General features: G+C 31.3%; 1 protein-coding gene across 5 annotated transcripts in view; it reads right to left on the bottom strand.

Annotated features, from left to right (window-relative positions):
* Nucleotides 1-21,975, bottom strand: part of NLGN1 (neuroligin 1) — an 884,133-nt gene that overhangs the window by 482,506 nt on the left and 379,652 nt on the right. For 3 of the 5 annotated variants that reach the window (XM_065943135.1, XM_065943136.1, XM_065943134.1), the window contains exons 3-4: nucleotides 10,637-10,696; nucleotides 4,572-4,724 (exon numbers count right to left, since the gene is read on the bottom strand). In XM_065943135.1, coding sequence (XP_065799207.1) covers nucleotides 4,572-4,724; nucleotides 10,637-10,696 — 213 coding nt within the window. The remainder of the gene's footprint in view (nucleotides 1-4,571; nucleotides 4,725-10,636; nucleotides 10,697-21,975) is intronic. The other 2 variants (XM_065943138.1, XM_065943137.1) reach the window with 1 other exon arrangement.

The raw sequence follows: 21,975 nt of genomic DNA on the forward strand, positions 1-21,975 counted from the left end.
GATGACAGTGTGATGTTAGTATCATAATATAAATATTTGATTATATTATAAACATATATATATCTCAAATATAGGGTCATGTTTAGAGTTTGTTTCTTTCAGGTTTCAGAGCCAAACAAATTTTAAAAATGCAAAAAATAATGACAAAACGTTGAATCACTTAAATGAATATGTTTTTATTTTTAAATCATGATCATTACCTAAACTTTACCAAATCTGCTACACTTCTCAGATTCAAATAAGAATCTCATCACTGTATTATGTTGATCCATCTGATATTCTATGTTTTCTTTCTTTGTTGTTCTGATTTTTTATATATCAAGTGACCATGTACATACAAAGTAATTAATAAATAGATATTATAAAATATGAAGAATATCAATATTCTTTATTGATTGCCTATTTCCTCCCTCAGTTAGATTGAAAACTCTTTAAAGGAAAGGATTGTACTATTCTTACATTTATACGTCTTAGAAGCTATACAGTGCTAGAAACAAGTGTTATATATTTGATGACTGACAACTCCAAATTTATATTTATTTCTTTCATTTCTCTCATAATGCTTGAAGGATTATTATTGAATAGACATTATACTTATAAGAATTAACAGGTCTCACAACAATAGAATAAATATCAATTTAGGTGTTCATTAAAATTTATATTCAGTAATGTTATGTTTGTTTTAATTGGCTTAGCCTTACATGACATTATAAAGTTAGCTAAATGTAATTCTTCAAACATAGCTGGTAAATGAACTAGCACTTATTTTTCCCATAGATGGGTAGTAGAGACACTAGATTACTAAGCAAAATATTTAATTAGACCCTTTACTAAGAAGTTGCCAAATGTCCAGAATTATCAGTAGTTCTGACATCTTTAAGAGAATTTTTCTAAAATAAATCACATGTGTTTGAATTATGAATGCATAATTGCCTCTAAAATATCCATATCAAAATAAAACTATCATTAAATTTCCATCAAATAAAAATCTCATGTTTGTCTAAGATCTCCACAGAGATAATTTTTAAATATTTTTTCTCTAAAAAACAACAAATTTATTCTAAATTTAGAGAGGGGGCTGAAATACAATTTTAACACTAAATTAGTTAATGTATGCTTCCATTTTTAAGATTTGAAAAATATTTGGATGGTTTCTATTTTCAAAAATGTTTATTGCATATCTCCTCTTAATACAGAAGAATTTATATCATATTCCCTTTCAATGCTTATCCATAAGTACATATACTTACCCTATGTAAAATCAAAATTTAATACTGTTTTCCTCTCTTATGACAACTTAACCAAAGCATTTCTCACTGTTACCAACATTATAATTTTTCTGATTTTCAACCATATACTATTGATAGAATACTAAAAATAACTCTCTTAATAATTATTTTAAAAACATTTTAAAGAGCAATTTATATTTTATGTATTAGATAACAGAGGACAAAGAGTTAAAATGAGGACAAAGAACGGATATAAATAAATAAATTTTTACTAAAAGAAAGGGACACTGAACTTTAAGAGAACCTGAGGAAGTAGGTTAGCAGGCAGAATCCTCTATACTCTAGGCTTTTATTTTCTTCAACCTTATTACAGTTTTCTTATCACCACCAATACAGCATTTTCAATGCAATGATAGAGAGAGTCTGCATTACCCCTTCAAAGGAAGGCAGGACAGGGTCTTGGTAGGAAACAATGCTATCATTGGAGGTATTTTTTTTCTTTCTATGCTAATTCTACTTTGCAACAAACAAAATATTTTTTTTAATATAAAATACTTTAAACTGCGAACTTGGCTGCTAGATATCCATATGAAATTATTGACTGAAACATTATCACTTTTTACTTATTGCTAAAACAAACTTGTAATAGTTTTCCTCTGGGATGGCAAATTCGAAGCGAAACTAATTACACTACCTGTCTCAGGTATCTTGATATTTTCTGTCAATCACCTGAGATCAAGTCTCATAATTAGTCAATTTATACATTGGACCCCAAAATTCATTTCCATAACACCAAAACATTCAAATCAAAACACAGCTCAGGATATCCTCTGACATGGGATCAAATCTTATTTTCTACTTAAAGTTCAGCACTCTCCCAAGAGCCAACTAAATAGCAATACTTTGGGATCCCACACCCAAGAAAACTTGGCTGACCTTGTTACTGTCAGACAAAGTATTAACAACAACTAAGACCCTGCAGGTTTTACTGTTGCAGTTCCCCTGGTAGATCAGCTGTTGATCTGGTTGTGGTATAATACACATGCAAAGTGTGCTGAAACAATGTCTTGATAATTTATTCTTCATGAATTAATTCACTTAAATGCTTTTTCTAAGGCTCAACACATATTTTAGGAAGTGACTAGAAAACATCAGTTCTAGAGCTAAGGTTCCAAAACACCCCTAAAAATGTTTCACTAACAAAGGTTAGGACTTTATCAGATTGAGAGGAGATCTATAAAGGGCAGATAAACGTTAGGGTATGATGTCTCTTAGAGGAAAAAAGGAGCCCACTAAAGTTTAAATCCTAAATGTAGCAGAGACAGAGCAAATATTTAACACTGGAAAAATCATCCATCATCAATCCCAACGCTGCCTGCTATTATACAGATCAAGTTCTTTATTTTTTAACTGATGAATATCTTGTCCTAAAATCCAATCATTTAGAATACGCATTTAAAGAGGATACAAAGATCACAGTCACGTCTTCATCAGTTCCGAATATATTTTTTAAAATGGGCAAAACTTGTACCAGCATAACAGCACAGGTTACTCTATGAGATCTTTATGTGAGTATAACCAATCATAGGCAACATAAGGTATGGCCAAAAGATGTTTTTAAATAAAATCACTGTATATGACTATGCAGATGTTCAAGTCCTTGAAAACACTATTACCATAATTTTGCATCTAATTTTAAATTTTCAGTTGGAAAACTAGTCACTGCATCAAGATTTTCAATTTAAGAAATTCAGAAAAATATGAGAATAATAAACATTAAAAACAACTTAGCTATAAACAGTGCCTTAATTAAAGTTACATGCGTTAAAGATAGTGAAGATTCTCACATTCAAATCTTGTCTAAGAAGCCAATGACAACACTATGATATTTAAGATTAATTTGAGAAGATCATTATTAACATCTCTTTATATAGTTTCTAACATGGAGAGTTTTCATTGGTAGGAGGTCATTCACCCCGATGTAGTGAAATTATAAGAACATCTGAAGCAATGCATGATTACACACGATGGGTACTTGAACTGATGTGTATTTGAACAATGCTACAGAAATATTTTATACCTACATTGCTGGAGTGTATCTATTATACTATCCACCATACTCCAAATTCAAAACAGCATACTAGAAAAAGATCAAGTTTCACTTTGCTTTACTAACACATCCCTTCCCCAAAATACAAAATCTTGATTGACAAAAATGATTCCTTTTTATATTTTGTGATTGGCATAAACACAGAATTATGATTACATAGAAGGAATTAGAATAACAATAGCTAACACTGAAGAGAAAAATAAACTGATTCTCAATGTGACTAAAAGAAATGATATTAACAATTATGGTGAAGGAGAATATAATTCAAACTTGTTTTTCAAAATGCTTCAGAGTAAAGAATGAGTGTAGTACCTCTTTGTGCCCAAATAACATAAATTATAACTACTAAGTGCTTAGTAAGAGATAGGACTTTGATCAATTAAGATTTAAAAAACAACTTCTTGTAATAATTGTACTCTTAGCAAGTATCTTTAAAACACCACAGATAGAGGAGTTTTATTAAATGATACAGATTTTTTTACCCCTCAAATTGTGACAATACTATAAAAAAATTAACTTATATAAGTAGAATAGCAAGTTTATGCCTATTTCAGAGTACTTGATAATTTATTTTAAATAATAATACTGCTCTATACTTCTCTTCAAGAAACAAAAGATCTACAGTTTGATTTTGTTTCACATGCATATACATTACTGAACTCATTGACACTTTGTGAAATCAATGTATGCTTTGCAAATCAAATAATTCAATAAATGACATCTAAACAAAATAATTCTAATTACATGTGATAAGCTAAAGACAAACAAACCTACACAGCAAAGGCAATCATTTCCCAAAGCTAGTCCATACACATATTCTTGAAGAGAATATAAACTAGTTTCTACGTTTCTGGCAAATCTCAGCCAATTTTATAGCATTGTAAAAAAGAAATGCAGAAGAGAGAAAAACCTGCCCAGATACTAATTCTTCTTAAGAAAGGCCCTGCCATTGCTGTTTTTCACATTTCTATACAGCCAAGCTAAGAAGAGCATTTCTCAACAATGTGAATAATTTCATTACCTTTTATCATTAAATATCAAAACTAAACCTAGCTGTCTTTTGTCAAGTAATTTATGAATATTTATAGAATTTATTGAAAATATTAAAAATTTTGCTTCAAAGTCAGCAAACAGAACACTGAGTGAAAGGAAGCAAAGCAAAACAAAACAAGTCAAAACAAAATTATCACATATTCACGGAATGACGTTGAAAAAAAAAAGAAACTTCTTACCGAGTACCCCAAGTCGATAGTTGACTGTGATGACGATCACATTGCCGTAACTTGCCAAGACACTCCCATCATATAAATTTCCAGTCCCTTCCATGTATGAGCCACCATGGATATATACCATCACTGGTTTGGGACCCCCACTGTCCCGAATATCTGAAAAACAAATGATTGGCAACTGTTCTTATCCTCTACATGCATAATGAAGCACAGAATATATTTTCCATTTTAGAAACAAGAGGGCATGATTTTAACATAGTTCTTTAAATTGTTGTCTTCATTAAAGTGTTTCTTAAGCAACTTGTATTAAGATCTATTGCTGAAAAAAGCAATAGATATGTTGTTTTCTTTCTAAAATTTTATTAAATATTATAAAACTTGAATTACAAAATTTGGAATAATTGCAAGTAGGTGTGAATTTCAGTGCTATTTTTCATTGATCTTTGATGTGACAGAATTAAAAGAAATAATAGAATGATAATGATTCTTAAAACTTCTTTTAACAATTGTTTAGACCGCCTATGCTATTTATGAGCCAAAAACTATGGACAATGCTATCACTGCTCTTATGAAAAAAATACTCTTTTCCCCATCTTAATTATTGTAAAGAATCATATTGAATGCATCATAATTACACTGAATAACTTATGCTCCAATTTGAGAACATAATTATAGCATTATTTTACAGAATTTGAAAGAAGTATCATTTAACTATTTAAGTACTATCAGATGAATTGTAGGCAATAGAGTGCAAAAATCTGTATTTTTATCTTTGTTGCATTTAGGGGACTTTCATTCAAGTGATATTTTTCAGTTCCATTCAGGTCAACTGTTCATTCAAATTACCCTTATCCTTTGAAAGAAGAAAATTGACTGACACTTTGGCTCTATGATTTTGTCATGTAGGCATTAGAGAAAACACAGCTAAGTTTAAGCGAACAATTCTAAAGTCTAGAGTGATGTTGAAGTGATTTCTACAGTTTTAAATTTTAATCAAATGTATTTGCTTTTCTAAGATACTTTACCATGATTATGTAGCTTTCAACAGGGTCTAGAAATAATATATAAGGGAAACATTGGATAATTTTAAATGGTAAAAAATGTGCTAACTTCTAGAGACAAAAAATGCTAAACTATATAGTGGTTAACATTGGAAGTGAAGTCACTCAACCATGTCTGACCAATGGACTGTAGCAAGCCAAGCTCCTTCGTCCATGCGATTTTTCAGGCAAGAATACTGGAGTGGGTTGCCATTTTCTTCTCCAGGGGATCTTCTTGACCCAGGGATCAAACTCAGGTCTCCTGGATTGTAGGCAGACTCTTTACCATCTGACCCCATATTGGTTAACAAGGTTTCAATGGTTATATAAATTGAAATATTATATGTGTACATGTATCTGTATGATACATACTTGAAACACTATTATATAATAGCCCATGATCTCTTACACACAAAGTGTGCAATCTTCCTTTTTTAATGTTAATTGTAATAAAATGTCAATTAAAAGCATGGCTTTGTTTCTTTGCTTTTGACATATTTTATCAAACAAATCCCCTACATCATAACAATTGAGGTTTCAGCTTTCAGAATACACTAATATGATACGAACTCATTAAAAAAACTAGTGATAATTTTTTTTTCTTTTTTTTTTTTTTAAAACTAGTGATAATTTAAAGGCTGCTTTACATTGTTGTTTTTAAAAAAAGGTGACTAGTAGAAATGTGCTGATTTTTCTACGGTAATAATATTTTTTTTTTCAATGAAAATCATTTTAAAATCAGGAATTGTAACTCAACTTGTTTGTCCAGATTTTCAAGTTGGAGAAATAGCTAACTGCAGAATTTAGAAACATTTTTAAGGGTCTAGTTTAAATTTGACTTAATATCTAATATCAGTGAGAGTTTATCGTACTGTCCTTCTCCACACAAATGTGTACTTGAGAAGTGTCTTATTTTTAAGTGGTGAGAGGAGGAAATTTTGACATAAAAACCATCTACTAGACACACCCTACATTTAGTGAAAAAACCTAAATGTATTTTCTCCTTAAATCTGTGAGTGGGAAAATTATATTCACTCATTTGTAAGACTTGGGAGATTCATAGAGATGTTAGGCTTATAGAAAGAAACAATTCTGAAATTGTCAAACTCTCCTTAAATGTCTGTTCACTGCATACAGTTTTAGCTTATTTTTCTAGTATGGCTGGCACTGAAGAAGCAATAATAAATTAATAAATTGAAATCATTAACTGACTATTCACAGCAGACACTGTACTTTGCTAATTGTATGCTTGGAGGTAGCACAGCGGGAGGCTGTTTCAGAATTCTTCTTTAATTAAAATTACATAGAATTACAAAGCACCAACTGTGAACAGTAATGAAATCTTGGTAGAACCATTCTGTTCACCTGGAAAACCATACAGGCACACATTGAGAAGACCTGCCACGTCTTGTACACCTAACATAGCAGAATGGAGTACACCGTGCCAGGATACACTGAAAATATGACAGTAAATTCTAGGAGGGATTCTAAGTGGCATCTCTCTAGTTTTCTTTGAAAATTAGACTTGAAAGGATTACTGATTGATTGGGCTGATTCTAATTTCCAATTTGTCTTTCCAAACTTCTCATTGATTTCAACTTTGCTTAAGTACTTGAGTGTGTCCAGCAGGCCTTTTCCAGAAAGTTCTACAAAATTCTAATGTGTTTTAAACAATATTTGTTTTTGCTTGAAGTAACCCTGAAGTTAATGCTAGATAGTATATTAAATACCAACATAGGCAACATTCTTGTACATAAAAACTCTTAATACTGCTAATAAACTCTGGGAAATGCCATATTTATAGTACAGAACAATTGCTAACTTTTGATTGTGCTTTATCAGAGTGACTCACCTTTAGTGACTCATTAAAAACTTTACTTTTAATAGCATTTTATCATAGGGTCCATCTTAGATTTTATTTTTCTTCATAGTCTACAGGTCTTTTTTTGATGTAAATATAAAGAGTAAATTATTCAACTATAATAAAAATAACAACATAACAATAAAGGTAGATAGTGTAATATATATATAAACTTTGATTTTAAAAAGAACTAGACTCTATAAATGAAACTGATATACCAGATAACCTGCTATTGAATACTATCAACTAATGCCATCATTTTAATAATAAAATCTGGAATAGCCACTTGGTCTTTAGTGCAAATATGTTAGATGTAATAATTTATAATGAATTTATTAGAGCCATATTGTCCCTCTAAATTTTGTCTCATATGTTCCCTTAGAAATTAAGTGCATTTCTCCTAAGATATCTGACTTTGCCTGAACAGCTGCTACTGACCTTACTAAAATCAGAAGAATACTCTCAGAGACTAAAACACTAGCTCAGATTTAGTAAAACTACAAATATTCCTAAAGTATGCTTACATTTTCTGTTATTTACAATGTCTTAAAGTTTTGCTAAGCATCTAGGTCTTCGAACTAAGTGAGAAGAAATACTATACACTGCTGATTATTTTTATTCTAAAATTTTTATAGTAAAAAATTAATTTTTTCAAGTTATACACTAATAAACTGGAAACTGAGCAAGTATCTTGATTTTAAATTTTAGTAACTATTTTATCTTTCTGATAAATAAAAAATGTAAGCCAATGTAGCAAGTACCAATAGCTCCAGAGCAGTCAATTGGGATTTATTTTTGCCTGACAACCAATGTTTGAAATCATAATTCCCTTTAGAGTCCTGGTGAATAATTATTAGTCACATAACTCCTTGAACATGTTTACTGGTTTCTTTTTTACTTAAAGGACTCATGAAGTTTTTAATTGCCCATAATTTAGAATTTGGGGGCATTTAACAATTCTAAAATTGGGGGGTATTGCCTGAATCAAATCTTTCCCTGATACGTTTAAAGATATTTCAAGAAATTTTTTGCCCTCTACTCATTTCATGAACCTCAGTTATTATTCAAAGGTTTTTATCCTGGAGGGTAGTTGAATTTATCCTTATCTTCTAAACAATTACCCGAACAACACAGAGGAATAGGAACTTGGACTCTACACTTATGAGCATTTAAAAGTATTTACTGGTTTGGTAACTCTTAGGATGACTGGCTAAGTACTCAACTTAAATATTACCTGCCAATTTAAGTCGGGGTTTAGGATATTTTTAATGGCTATTTGAAAATGTTAAATGTGCTTCAAATTATATCTATGAGATATATTTACCTTTACAGGGCTTAGTTCACTGTGGTTGTTCAGAGGTATCACTTGTAAACATGTAAATATATTACTTGATGCTGTTTTACCAAAAGCAAAAAAAAAAGCAGCACATAAAATCAGCCATCAAAATATTTTTTAAGATGGGATATGATATAAACAAACATTGTGAGTATTCTGGGAAAATTTGGAGTTTACAAAGTTACACACTAAGCAATCTGATAACAAATGTCCAAGATCTAAGCATTTTCAGAGGATTCAATAAATCTCAAGGTCCTCAAGTAGAAGCTGTTTTCATACAGCATTAGGAACAGCAACCCACATCCTCAAGGTGAATAAATGTCTTTGATGTTTTAATTCTTCAGATTTCCAATAGGGTTAAAAAAAAAAATCACAGTTTGTATTTTGAAATTATAAATTTATTTTTAGCTATTTAGCATTCAAAATGGCAATCTTGGGCAGCTATAAAGACTTATTTCAAGTATTAATGACTGTGTTGTATTTAACCTTTAACCCACTGGTGGTATTCATAGCAAATGAATATTTAATCAAATGTCATAAATTTCATTTAATCAAAATAATTCTTAAATGTATAAAAATATTAACATCTAATAAAATTTTAAAATATTTAATAATTTGTTTCTATAATTTTCTATTCTGAAGTAGTTTATTAAATATATATATATATCTTAACGAAACAATTTCAATTGTTTAGCAAGAACACATTCATAGTTGTTCCTCATCGAACTAGCATTTCTGCTGGCCTGTGTGTGGATTATCTTGTTTTGGAAAATCTTTCTTACCACATTATTGTTTTTATGAGATTTAATTTCCAAGGTTCTGGGAATTATTCTTAAACCTAGGATTACATTAGTCATCTCTGTAAGAATCATAACTAGGGTGGCATTAAAAAACAAATAACTAGTTGGAGGCAAAATGAACTGAAAGACTCAAGGGGCCCCTCTAGACACTCCATTTAATACCAGGTAAAGGTACATAATGGAATGAGAAATCTCAAATCAATCTAGTGAGTACTTACATGTACAGTGTATATCAGAATTGTAAGTCATAGAAAGTTGGAAAGAGAAAAGAATTCTCATATTAATACAGTATAAAAACATTATTATAGTTAGCAACAATCTGAAATTCAGAATATTTTACTTGCCAATCTTCAAATTTCATGTGTCTTTGATATTAAAACATATTCATTTAATCTTCTCAGGGTTCTTAAGTGGTTAAATAAGGTTTACTACAATTATCTAAATAGGTGTATGCCTTTCACATCCATATGGTTTTATTATCGATGTAATATTTAAGCACACAAACAGAAAACAGTATTTTTTAAATCTGAATTATATTGCTCAAGAAACACTTTATATCAGCTTTTAGCTTGTCCTTCATTTTACTGAGTGTGTTTTTTTTTAAACAAATATAAAATGTAAAAATGAAACATTTTGTATTGGGTAAAATATTTACATAGATTAGAAAACATGCAAAATGCGTACAAAGAGACTACAGGGAAGAGATTGTTAGTTCAAAGAATATGGACAAGTTTCAGTCAAAATGTGGAATGAAACATATCAAAAGTCAGTTCAAGAAAACAACAACAACAAAAAATGCCCCTCTTTTTAAAACGTTGTAATGGTTGGCATCAAAATCAAAATTTAACATTCATTTTTTAAAAAATTAAAAATGTATATTCATATGTAACAACAAGCAAGAAGACAAAACACATCAAAAGTGGGAATTAAAAACAACTCTTCAAAAAAAGACAAGAAGTAAAAAAATAGAAAAGGGTGGAAAAAGTGATTGAGGCTCTTGTCATGCAAATAGATTGGGTGGAGAAAAATACCTTCATCTTCAGCACCGTCATTATCACCTAAATCATCTGTCTGTTTCTTTGTAAGGGGACCTAGGATTGAGAACGGAGAAATGGAGGGGGAAAAAAAAAAGACAATTCAAGAATAAACAAGACTGAGGGGAAAAAATAAGTGCAAATACTAAAATTCTCAAGGATTATTTCCAAAAAGCGTGGGGGAGTGATTACATCAAAGTTGGTTATCGATTTTGTTTAAGAAAAAAAAAATTCCCTTTCCCCAAAATATCTCACAGATTTGGCTTGTGAATATATCCAGCATAAAAAATACATATGGTTTGAAAGTCACATCATAAGCAAAGGAAATGATTTTTTTTAATACCAACTGCATACAAAAAAAGTAAACAGTTTTATTAGCTGAAAGAATTTAATTTATTCTGTGTCTTTTCTAATTTGAATTGGTGACAACAATAAAGAAAGTAGGCCAAACTCATTCTTTAATTTGGGACAAAATAATACCATTAGGGAAAACAGAGATATAAACATTTTTAGAGTTTTTTCTTTTCTTTTTTTTTCTTCTGTTTTATTGTAAAAGCATTAACACTTAGGTTTTACACATTTTTATGTCACACATTTTTCAAAACTGTGATTTCTTTTAAAATTACTTGTCATTAAACAAATATTTCCCCATGTGTTTTGATTAAAAAGTAGCCGTGGATTTAAAATCTTTGCAACTTGCACAAATGTATGAATAAATAATCTCATCACTTGGTAGAGCAGAGGTACCACTGTAGAAGTCAGTGTTTGTAATTAAGGTGGTTACAGAGTCAGGGCTTATATTTCATAATCAATTTAGAAATATCACAAATTATGCCCTAGTGCAATTTCATGCCCAGTGTAGTTATTTATAATGGGATGTTTTAGGATAACAATTGTATTAAAATACTGTGAATGTTTAATAAATGTTTTATTATTCTTAACAATACTAATTTGCTAAGAATAAAGTAGGACACCAAAGGGGAAGTCAAAGGCCATATGAAAGTAATTTTAAGCATCACATAATTGACATATTCAGCACACAAAAAAGCATGTGAAGCCCTCCATTTCTTTTTGTTTCCACAACCATTTAATTTGTATGGCATTTCATAATCCTCATGCAAAAAGCGATCATTACAAACACATAACACTCAAGTTAAAAGACAGCCAACCACATAACCATAAGCAAGAGAATTTTGTCATGCATAAAATAACAGTTATAGAAAAAGGAAGGAAAAAAGAGGACTGAACGCCATATGTTGATTTTAATAATATAAATAGTAAAGAAGCAGGCATTAATTCTAAGCACACTTGATAGGAAGGGACTGTTAAACATTTTGAGAAAGATTTCTAAGCCTTTTCAGTGATTACCATGTATTGTTTGTAATTCAAAGCTACATTTTAATATCACAGCCTTCACAGAATAAAAAACACCATCCCAGAAAATGGAAGGAAAAAATGAGACATATATGAGTTTTATTAGCTCAGAGGGACAGCCTTGAAAAATAGTAATAACTAGCAAAGATCAAAGATTGGAAATAGAGAAACTGATGATGTAACAGAAGGGACCCATTGATTACTCAATTGTAAGGTCATGGTTTCAAGGCCATTCCTGATACAGAGGAGCTCTACACAGTAAATTAAATGGTAAATTTCATAGTACTGCAAGTAATCATTCCACTGAGAAGAAAAAGTAGATGAAAGCAATAGTTTACAATTAGCACTCCTTTGCAAGTTCAGAGAAATCTACATTTCTTGAATATAACCCTGTTTAAATGAAGAAAGTATCCTCAGTATTATATGATGTTCATGCAACAATGTTGCTGCATTTCTGAAAAATAGAAAAACATTAATTTTTATTTAAAAATTACTATATTAGAACTATATTTGAAATATTGAATATCTTACATCATGTAAAATATTAGACTTAGAAAAATGTTTAACTTTTCTATAATTACCTAAAGGAATAAATTAATAAACCTCAACAAATATATTTTCTTGCATTTCTATTTTCAAGGACACCATATAAAAATTATGGTTTTATTTACTAGTTAACAACACAGATTAAAGTACAGGATAGTTTCTTATTGATGCCAAAATACATCTGTTTTCCAATTTTAGCTGAATTACTTAACTTGCTTAACTCTTGGCTATATTAGGAAACCCTTAATGTGAGCTCAAATTTTTCTTTGTTAAATTGTTATTTTAATAATTTTTGGAGAGAAACATAAATCCTATCACAATTATATTAAGTATGCGGCTATATCTCTCTCTTGGAAGATATCTTTCTTTCTCCTCTTAGGGTGCCCAAGGCAATTTACATGATTCCTTTGGGAAATCATGCAGGTTCTACATCCAAGTGTCAGTAGTTTTACATACTTTACACACATACAAAATTGTTGGCTGTTGGTCTACATGAGATAAGAGAGCAAAAAATTTTTATTAACACAATGTCTCCCAGTTGTTTGCATGGTGAACATAGTTCTCAGTTGCTATTTGCCTCTGGGTCTATATTAGTAGATAAACCAGGGAAATGATACTATTTCCGTGGAAGAACTTTTCCACACAGGGAATGGCTGCTACATTATTTATAAGCACTTTTGATATTCAGAAAGTTGCAAAGATCTTAACTGATGTGAGATGATGATTACATACATATACTACATGGAACATCTTTTACTGTAGCAAATCTAAGGGTTAGAAACATACAGATACTGTTTCAGCATCATGAACAGATGAGGGTATCATTATTCAAAGGAAGGGTTAAGCCAATTTCTCAACTAAAGAATTCCATTTATTGAATATTATATGAGAAAAAAGAAAGTGAAGTCACTCAGTTGTGTCCGACTCTTTGCGATCCCATGGACTGTAGCCTACCAGGCTCCTCAGTCTACGGAACTTTCCAGGCGAGAGTACTGGAGTGGGTTACCATTTCCTTCTCCAGGGAATCTTCCTGACCCAGGGATCAAACCCGGGTCTGCAAGCAGATGGTTTACCATCAGAGCCATCAGGGAAATCGTGGTGAATGCTATTTAGTAGGTTTTATTTAAAATCTTGTTGGATGATATTAAATTGTTCCCACATTATGGGTTTCAGTAGCAGTTTAGATTTTAGTGGGTCAAGTATAGTTGGGTTTTCTTAACATCAAGAATTTTTTACACATCTGATTTTTTGAAGGGTACCTGAGAAGAAGGGCTGATAATTTTCCAGCAAGAAAAAAAAAAGGATTATAAAAAGAAAGAAAACAGTTTTCCTTTATCTTATGTGCCTAAAGGCACTGAGAATAAATATCTGAGAGGTTTTGTGTTGCAAACTGAGAAACTAGAGTAAATATGTATATGGATTATAGAAATATCTCTACATGATCTCAAGATCCATTATTCCCAGGCTGCAAAGAAAATAATTTCCTTGATCTCTCTTCTTTCTAGAATATTAGCAACTCTGTCTCACTTTTCCTTTATTTCAATCTGTTACTGTTGATATAATTATTGATGCTAAAAAATTTTAAGTAGAAATATTTTAAGGGGTAATTGTCATTAATTTTCTAACAAATATAGGCAACCACTATTACAGACTATGCATTCTAGCAAGTTGATCACCATGATTTCCTCAAAGAGCAAAACATTTACCATTCATCATAAATAACAATCATTATCAACCCTCCAACCACAGCTTATGCTTCTTTTAAACTACAAATAGTGCACCTTCAAAACCAGCAGTTTAAATGGACATCTTAAATCACCAAAGTATAAAGGAAATGAGTCCTCTAAAACCTGAGTGTGGAAGTGATTTATTCTATATTGAAACTCCATAGGGTCTGTCCTCCTTGAGGAACTCACTCATAACTCTTATTAGAGTTAATAAGAAAGCAGATCGCATGTCTTTTTGAAACGAAGTGAGAGTAATTGCTATATTTTATATCTCCCAAAACCAATAAATAGATTCAGTGGTGAAACAACAGGACTAAGAAAGGTACAGGAACTCCTAACCATGAACTTTGAACTCATTTAAATCCAAAATAGTTCCTTTGCCATTAACGTAAGTATAATTCAAAGTATCATCCTCTACAAAAGATGCATGATGCATTCTTACATTTCAGAATCTGACCACAGTGCCTTTTATATTTTGAAAAAGGAATAAAAATATCAGCATTTCTCAGTAGTTAACTGCAGAATAATTATGAGCACCGAAATAATTACTATCCACCCACATTAAAGCTGCTTTTTATCATTCCCTTTGATGAAGGTCTAATATACTTTAGGTCTCAAATACATTAGAACTGATTATAAATTCCTTCATTACAGGTTCAATTCAGCAGAAATTATTCATACTTTGTGTCACACATATCTGCAAAAGAAGGCAAGTAGGTTGAGGGTATCATTAGCTTCTGATTCAGAAAGCTGTCCATGAGAAATGTGTCCTTCTTAAGAGAATACGTGTGAAATTTTTAGAATTATCGAGAGCTCCAGACTCCAGTGAGTCCCATCATGATGGAGATGAAGAGCCCTGGCTAAAGACCCTGCTATAAAAAAAATAAATAAAAATAAAAAATAAAGACCCTGCTATACTCTTTTCCCTGCCCTCTTTACCCACAGCCTTAGAGGTAAATTGACTAAAAGATTCCTAAGGCAGTTTCCACAGAATGGGAAAATCTAAGGATGTTGTCATTGTTGCTTTGGGGCCACTGGAAGCAGGCTAAATCTCTTCAGAGATGTTGTTAGGACAAATTTATTTACAAAACTAAGATCAAGGGTGTAAAAATCTAACTCTGTCTGAAGAATATATGGAGGACAACACTAGGCTTCAATACATTTTAAATAAAAACAGCATATATTACTGTATCTGATTTTTTCCAAATTGATAAACATTTAAATACAATGACTTTTAGAAATCAAATATCACAACAATTGGTGTTATTGCAAAGGTATTAAATTTTACCCACTGAAATTTATTCTATTTAATATAACTGGAATATGCACCTCTTAAGAATGTAGAAATGCGTGAAAGTAATTGACTTGGAATGATACTCATTAATTTGATAATACTATACTACTTAAAGTTATCACATTTCTTAAACAATCAATTATATGAACATGTATCAAAATATCATACCAAAAATATTTTTCCTGAAAATTTTTCAATCAACGTATAACTCTGTGGCTGATTCGTGTTAATGTATGACAAAACCCACTGAAATGTTGTGAAGTAATTGGCCTCCAACTAATAAAATAAAATTAAAAAATAAAAATTAAAAAAAATTAAAAAAAACTATTTTTGAATAATATCATAAATCCACATTATGATAAAATTAAAACATAATGCAAACAGCTATGATGAGATACTAGAAGCAAACTTTGGAACATCTGATAGTTTTCAAAGAATCCATCTATTGTGCAAATTTTGATGGCACTAGTATCTCATTCATGACATTTCAGTATCCTTTAGGTGAGCTGATTGTTTACGCTAGTGGTTCATATGTACACATGCTATGGAAATTGATTTCCAAGGTTATGAAAGTAGCAGCATTCTCTATATTTATCTTTGTGTTTGAAGAAACTGCCAATATGAACACAAAACATATTCCCTCAGACAGTTCTTTAGGGAAGAATACAGATGAAAACATGACGTTTGGGAAAAAAAGAGACACTGTTGTTAGAATTCAGAAAGCGAGGAAGAACAATTTGGGGCGGTCCCAGAGTGTTCTAAACAGTGTTCTCAGTGTTCTAAATAACACTAAGAAGTGCTTATTTATATTTATATGAAAAGTGGGTTTTTTCTTCATAAAATTACTTTGACTACAATACTTTAAAGTCAAAAGCAATCCTGTCCAAAATAAAAATGATAAGATCTGGGGGAAAATTTTTAACTAGATAAAAAGTAAACTAGGTTAACCCCTAATCTGAGCATCACCAAATTTACACATGCTCATTATTTTTTAACAGTATATTTGTTTGATTTTCTAAAAAATGCAGATGCAATATTGCATCGCTTGAAGAATGTCAGAATAATGTTCCTTTCTCACATGCGACAATGTGGCTGTCTGCTATATAAATCCTTCAGTACTTTGTGAGAATACTTTCTATACTGCCCTAGCTTTCCACATATTATCCAGAGATGTACTTGGAGTATGATGAGGATACAAGTGCCATCAGATGCTCAGAGATATCTCAACTTGGCTAGATGATTGGGATGGCATCAACAGTCCAACTTCCCTCTCATGGCTGCCAATATTCAGATATTCAACAAATGTTTCATATATTATGTTCTGCCCTCTAGATATATGGTAGGCAAAAAAAGCAAGACATTTGCCCTTATGAAAATTTCTTTTGTGGAGAAAGAAACACTGAACAAATAATCACACACATAAGTGCATATTCGAAAACTGTGTTAAGGATACTAAGTCTTGATGTTACCAGATGTTATACAAGGGGATCTGGTTGAGCCCAGGCAGTTTTCACTGAATAAGTGCAATGTAGCCTGATTACTGAAGGATAAGTGAGTACTAAGCAGAAAAAAAGGCTACAGATAGGGAAGTAGGGTGGGAAGATGTCCAGCAGAAAAATATAGCACGTTCAAAGTCTTAAAATGAGAGGGAACCTGAAGGTCAGTGTGGCTTGCCACATACTCTATAGAACAGAGTAGTGGGTGATGACAATGAAGAGACAGACAGGCATCATTCCGAGCATGCAGCTCTTTTAGTCTGGGGAATTTTTTCTTAATCCTAAAAGCAACATGAAGCCATTTAAAAGATTTAAGCACAAACTGATAAACTCTGCTCTATTTGAATCTTAAACAGAAAATCAGAAAGAGGCAACATCACTCTAAGAAATATGAAAGAGGAAATTTTATATAGAGGTTTTGGATTATATTTTTTATCAGAAAAAATAGCTATATTAGAAGAAATTAGATCAGGAAAAGGAGTCTACAGTATTCTATTTCCGTTTGCAAATATGTTACCAAAAAATGAAATCTAAGACACTAGCATACCTGAGATTTTACAAATATTTTAAAACTTTCTATTAAATCCATACTTGGATTTATTTTGCCTCAAAATTAACATACAGAGAATTAACATATCCTAATTATTCTTATATTCATAGAAAAATATACCCCACAAGCTATTCATTCTCAGATATTTCATTCCCATGTCAGTATATCAGGGATGCCCAGCATGTCTACCTCAAAGTCAGCTTTAACTCCTATCATAGGTTTTGCTTTTTCTTTTTTACTAAACTGTAAATCTAGAAATAATCTTGAACCATTCCTTCTTCCTCCCTTTTGCCTTAACCAGACTTCAATAATTTTTCAAGAGAAATTTTGTTCTTGTCACTCTTTCCCCAAACTATTATTAGCCTGGTCTGTGGCCACCGTTACCATATGCTTGAATTATTATAGTAGTCTTGTAATTGCTCCCACTGTTATCCAGACTCTAGACTGTCTCCCAAGTCATCCTGTAGTCCATAAATCTTCAACGTAGTAGATTACAATAGTTGTGAACCAAAAAAGAAAAAGATTTAATAATCATCATCAACTAAAATGTACACACACTCAACTCTTTCTAAGACTAAGATTGCAAGCACTCCAAGGGAACGGAAATGCAAAAGCATGTACAACAGTTTTGTACTGTGAGTTTTAAAATAGTTATAAAGACAGATGAAAACTAAATATAGTTTAACACTCATTTTGATGTTTTAGAAATTCATGAGCAAAAATAAGATTTTTTAAAATTCAAAATGGAAACAAATCATGTAAAATATGTTTGTTAAATACAGTTCAGATTAGTGTTTATTAAACACTACTTTCGTTGTTTCACTACTCTGTTTAAAAACCTTTACTATCTCCTATTCTGTATTATCTTAGACTAAATGGCCAAGACTGAACCATAAGACTCTCTTATTCTTTCTAGATTTCATCTTTTCATTCTACTGTTTTCCAAAATAAATCACATCTGAATTCTAATAAATATTTAAAGAGGAACTAACACCAATTCTTTATAAACTCTCCCAAAAAAGATAAGGGAAGAGAATGCTTCAAGATTCAGGATGCGAAGCCAGCATTACTCTGATATCAAGATCAAACAAACAGACTACAAGAAAAGAAAATTATAGGAATATCCCTGATGAATGTAAATGCAAAACTCCTCAACAAAATTTTAGCAAACCAAATTCAACAATATATTAAAGGAATTACATACCATGATTGAATGGGATTTATTCAAGGATTTATTGAACCATTCAAGGATGGTTCAATACTCACAAATTAATGTGACAACACCACATTAATAAAGTAAAAGATATAAGGCAAAGATCATCTAAATAGATACAGAAAAAGTACTTGGAAAAAATAAGTATCTTTTCATGATAAAAAAAGAAAAAAAAAGAAACCAAACATCTTTTATCAAATTGTAAGGGGGAAGGTATCTCAGCCTAACAAGAGTTCTGTATAACAGACAAATGTATAGCTAAAATCATATTCAGTATTGAATTATTGAAGGCTTTTCCTCTAAGATCAGAAACCAGAAAAGGGTGCTTACTTTCACCACTTTTTTCAACATAGTACTTGAAGTTTTATCCAGAATAATTAGCCAAGAAAAAGAAATAAAATATATCCATCAGATAAGAATAAGCAAAAACTATCTATTTGCAAATGACCTGATATCATATATAGAAACCTTTAAAGATTCCACCCAAAAAATCGTTAACATTAATAAACTATTTCAGTAAAGTTTCAGAAAACAAAATCAATATATAAAAATCAGTTGTGTTTCTATAGCAATGAAATATGAGAAAGAGAGTTTATGAAAACAATCTAATATATAACATCATCAAAAAATTAAAATTCTTAGTCATACATTTAACCAAGACAAAATATTTATACACTAAAAATTATAAGACATTGATAGAAGAAATTGAAGAGGACCCATAAATAGAAAGATATTCCATGTTCAAAAACTGAAAGAATTAATATTTTTAAAAAGCCCATACTACTTGAAGGGATCTACAGATTCAGTGCAATACCTATCAAAATTCTAGTTACATTTTTCATAGAAATAGAACAAAAAATTCTAAAATTTGTATGAAACCTCCAAGATTCCAAATAACCCAAACAATTTTGAGAAAGAATAACAAAGCTGGAGGTGTCACACTTACTGACTTCAAACTGTATTACAAAGCTATAGTAATCAAAACAGTATGCACTCATATAAAAAATAGATCACAGATCAGTAGAACAGAATAAAGACCCCAGAAATAAATGTAAATGGTCAATTAATTTTTAACAATGGAGCCTAGAATATACTATAGAGAAAGGATAGTTTCTTCAATAAACAATGTTGGGAAAACTGGACAGCTACATGCAAAAGAATGAAATAAACCCCCATCTTACATCATACACAAAAACATAATAATAAATTAATAAAAACTCACAATGCATTGTGACTTGAAAACAAAATATCAAACATTAAACTCCTAGAAGAAAACATCTTTAGCACTGATCTTAACAATGATTTTTTTTTTTTAATCTGACACCAGAAGTAAGAAAACAAAAGCAAAAATAAACAAGTGGGACTACATTAAACTGAAAAACTCTGCACAGAAAAGGAAACCATCAACAAAACCAAAGGTTAACTATGGAATGGGAAAAACAATTGTAACCCCATATCCAATAGAAGGTTAATGTCCTAAAATGTACAAGGAACTCATTCAACTCTGTAGCATACAACAATAAAAACATTCAGAACATGAATAGACATTTTTCCAAAGAAGACTTACAAATGATAAACAGGTACATGAGAAAGTTCTCAGCATCAATAATCATCAGGTTAATGTAAATCAAAACTACAATTAGATATCACCTCACATCTCTTAAGATGTCTCTTATCAAAAAGACAAGAGATAACAAATGCTGGAGAGAATGTGGAGAACAGTGAACCCCTGTACACTGTCAGCAGGAATGCAAATGGAGACAGCCATTATGGAAGGAGTATGGAGGTTTCAGAAGAAGTAAAAGTTGAAGTACCATATGATTTAGCAATCCCTCTTCTAAGTATACATCCAAAGGAAATGAAATCATTATCTCAAAGAGATATCTGTACTTCCATGTTCATAGCAGCATTATCCACAAATAACAAGGTATGGAAACAAACTAAGTGCCCGTCGACAGATGAATGGATAAAGAAAATGAAGTGCATATATTCACCACCCCACCCTTTAGTTAGTGTGTTAGCCATTCAGTCATGCCTGACTCTTTGCGATCCCATGGACTGTAGCTCGCCAGGATCCTCCATCCATGGAATTATCCAGGCAAAAATACTGGAGTGGGTTGCCATTTCCTTCTCCAAGGGATCTTCCCAATCCAGGGATTGAACCCAGATCTCCTGCACTGCAGGAAGATTCTTTACCATCTGAGCCACCAGGGAAGCCCATATATACATACAATAGAATATTACTCAGTTTCAGAAAAGAAAGAAAGAGTCCACTTTGTCGTAAAATGGATGAACCTGGGGGGCATTATGGTAAGTTAAGAAACCAGGAAGACAAATAGACAAATATTACATGGTGTCAATTAACACATGGAATGGTTAAAAGCCAAATGTATAGAAAAAATATAAAAATAAGTGGTAGGGACCTTATGAACCCTGGGAGTGGGAGAAATAGAGAAGGGTAAAAACTTTCAGTTATAAGATGAAGAAGGTCTGAGGATCTAATGCACAACATGATAACTACAGCTATAGATGATAACACTCTACTGTATAGCTGAAATTTCCAAGAGAGCATAAGTTAAATGTTCTTACCAAACATATGTGAGGAAATATCAAATAATAAAAATAGAATACTTTTCTTCCCATTGTAAGTCTTGTCACTATTTCACAGAAGCACACTCTTGCACCCACACCTTGTGTGTTTTATCCTATAGGATTAATTCCTTAAAGTTCTATTTATAATAAACTCAGAGAGGAGAAAATCAGATGGATAATCATAGGGCATCTCAACAATAATGTGTAAAAAGTTTTTACCCTGATAAAAGGAGTACTACCATGTGTTTCTGCCTCAATGGCTGTATTTGGGATATTAACTAGAGGTAGTTCTATACGCCTCAGCAAGACCTGATTGTGAAAATACCTTGATTCTTGGACATCACTCTATTTTAGGTCCATAAGTGAGATAAGTAAATTAAACCAGTAATTATTAAGATCCTATTATCCAAGTGGGTCTCACTGGGGAAATAAACCAGTGAAGACAAGTCCTCTAATGCTGAAGTCCTAGGTAAGCCTAGTGGCTGAATGTGTGTTCCTGAGATGACCATGTGAGTTTCCAGTCTCCTGCATGCCTGTCCCTGTT

This window comes from Muntiacus reevesi, chromosome 8 (genome assembly GCF_963930625.1).
Source record: "Muntiacus reevesi chromosome 8, mMunRee1.1, whole genome shotgun sequence".
Classification (NCBI taxonomy): Eukaryota; Metazoa; Chordata; class Mammalia; order Artiodactyla; family Cervidae; genus Muntiacus; species Muntiacus reevesi.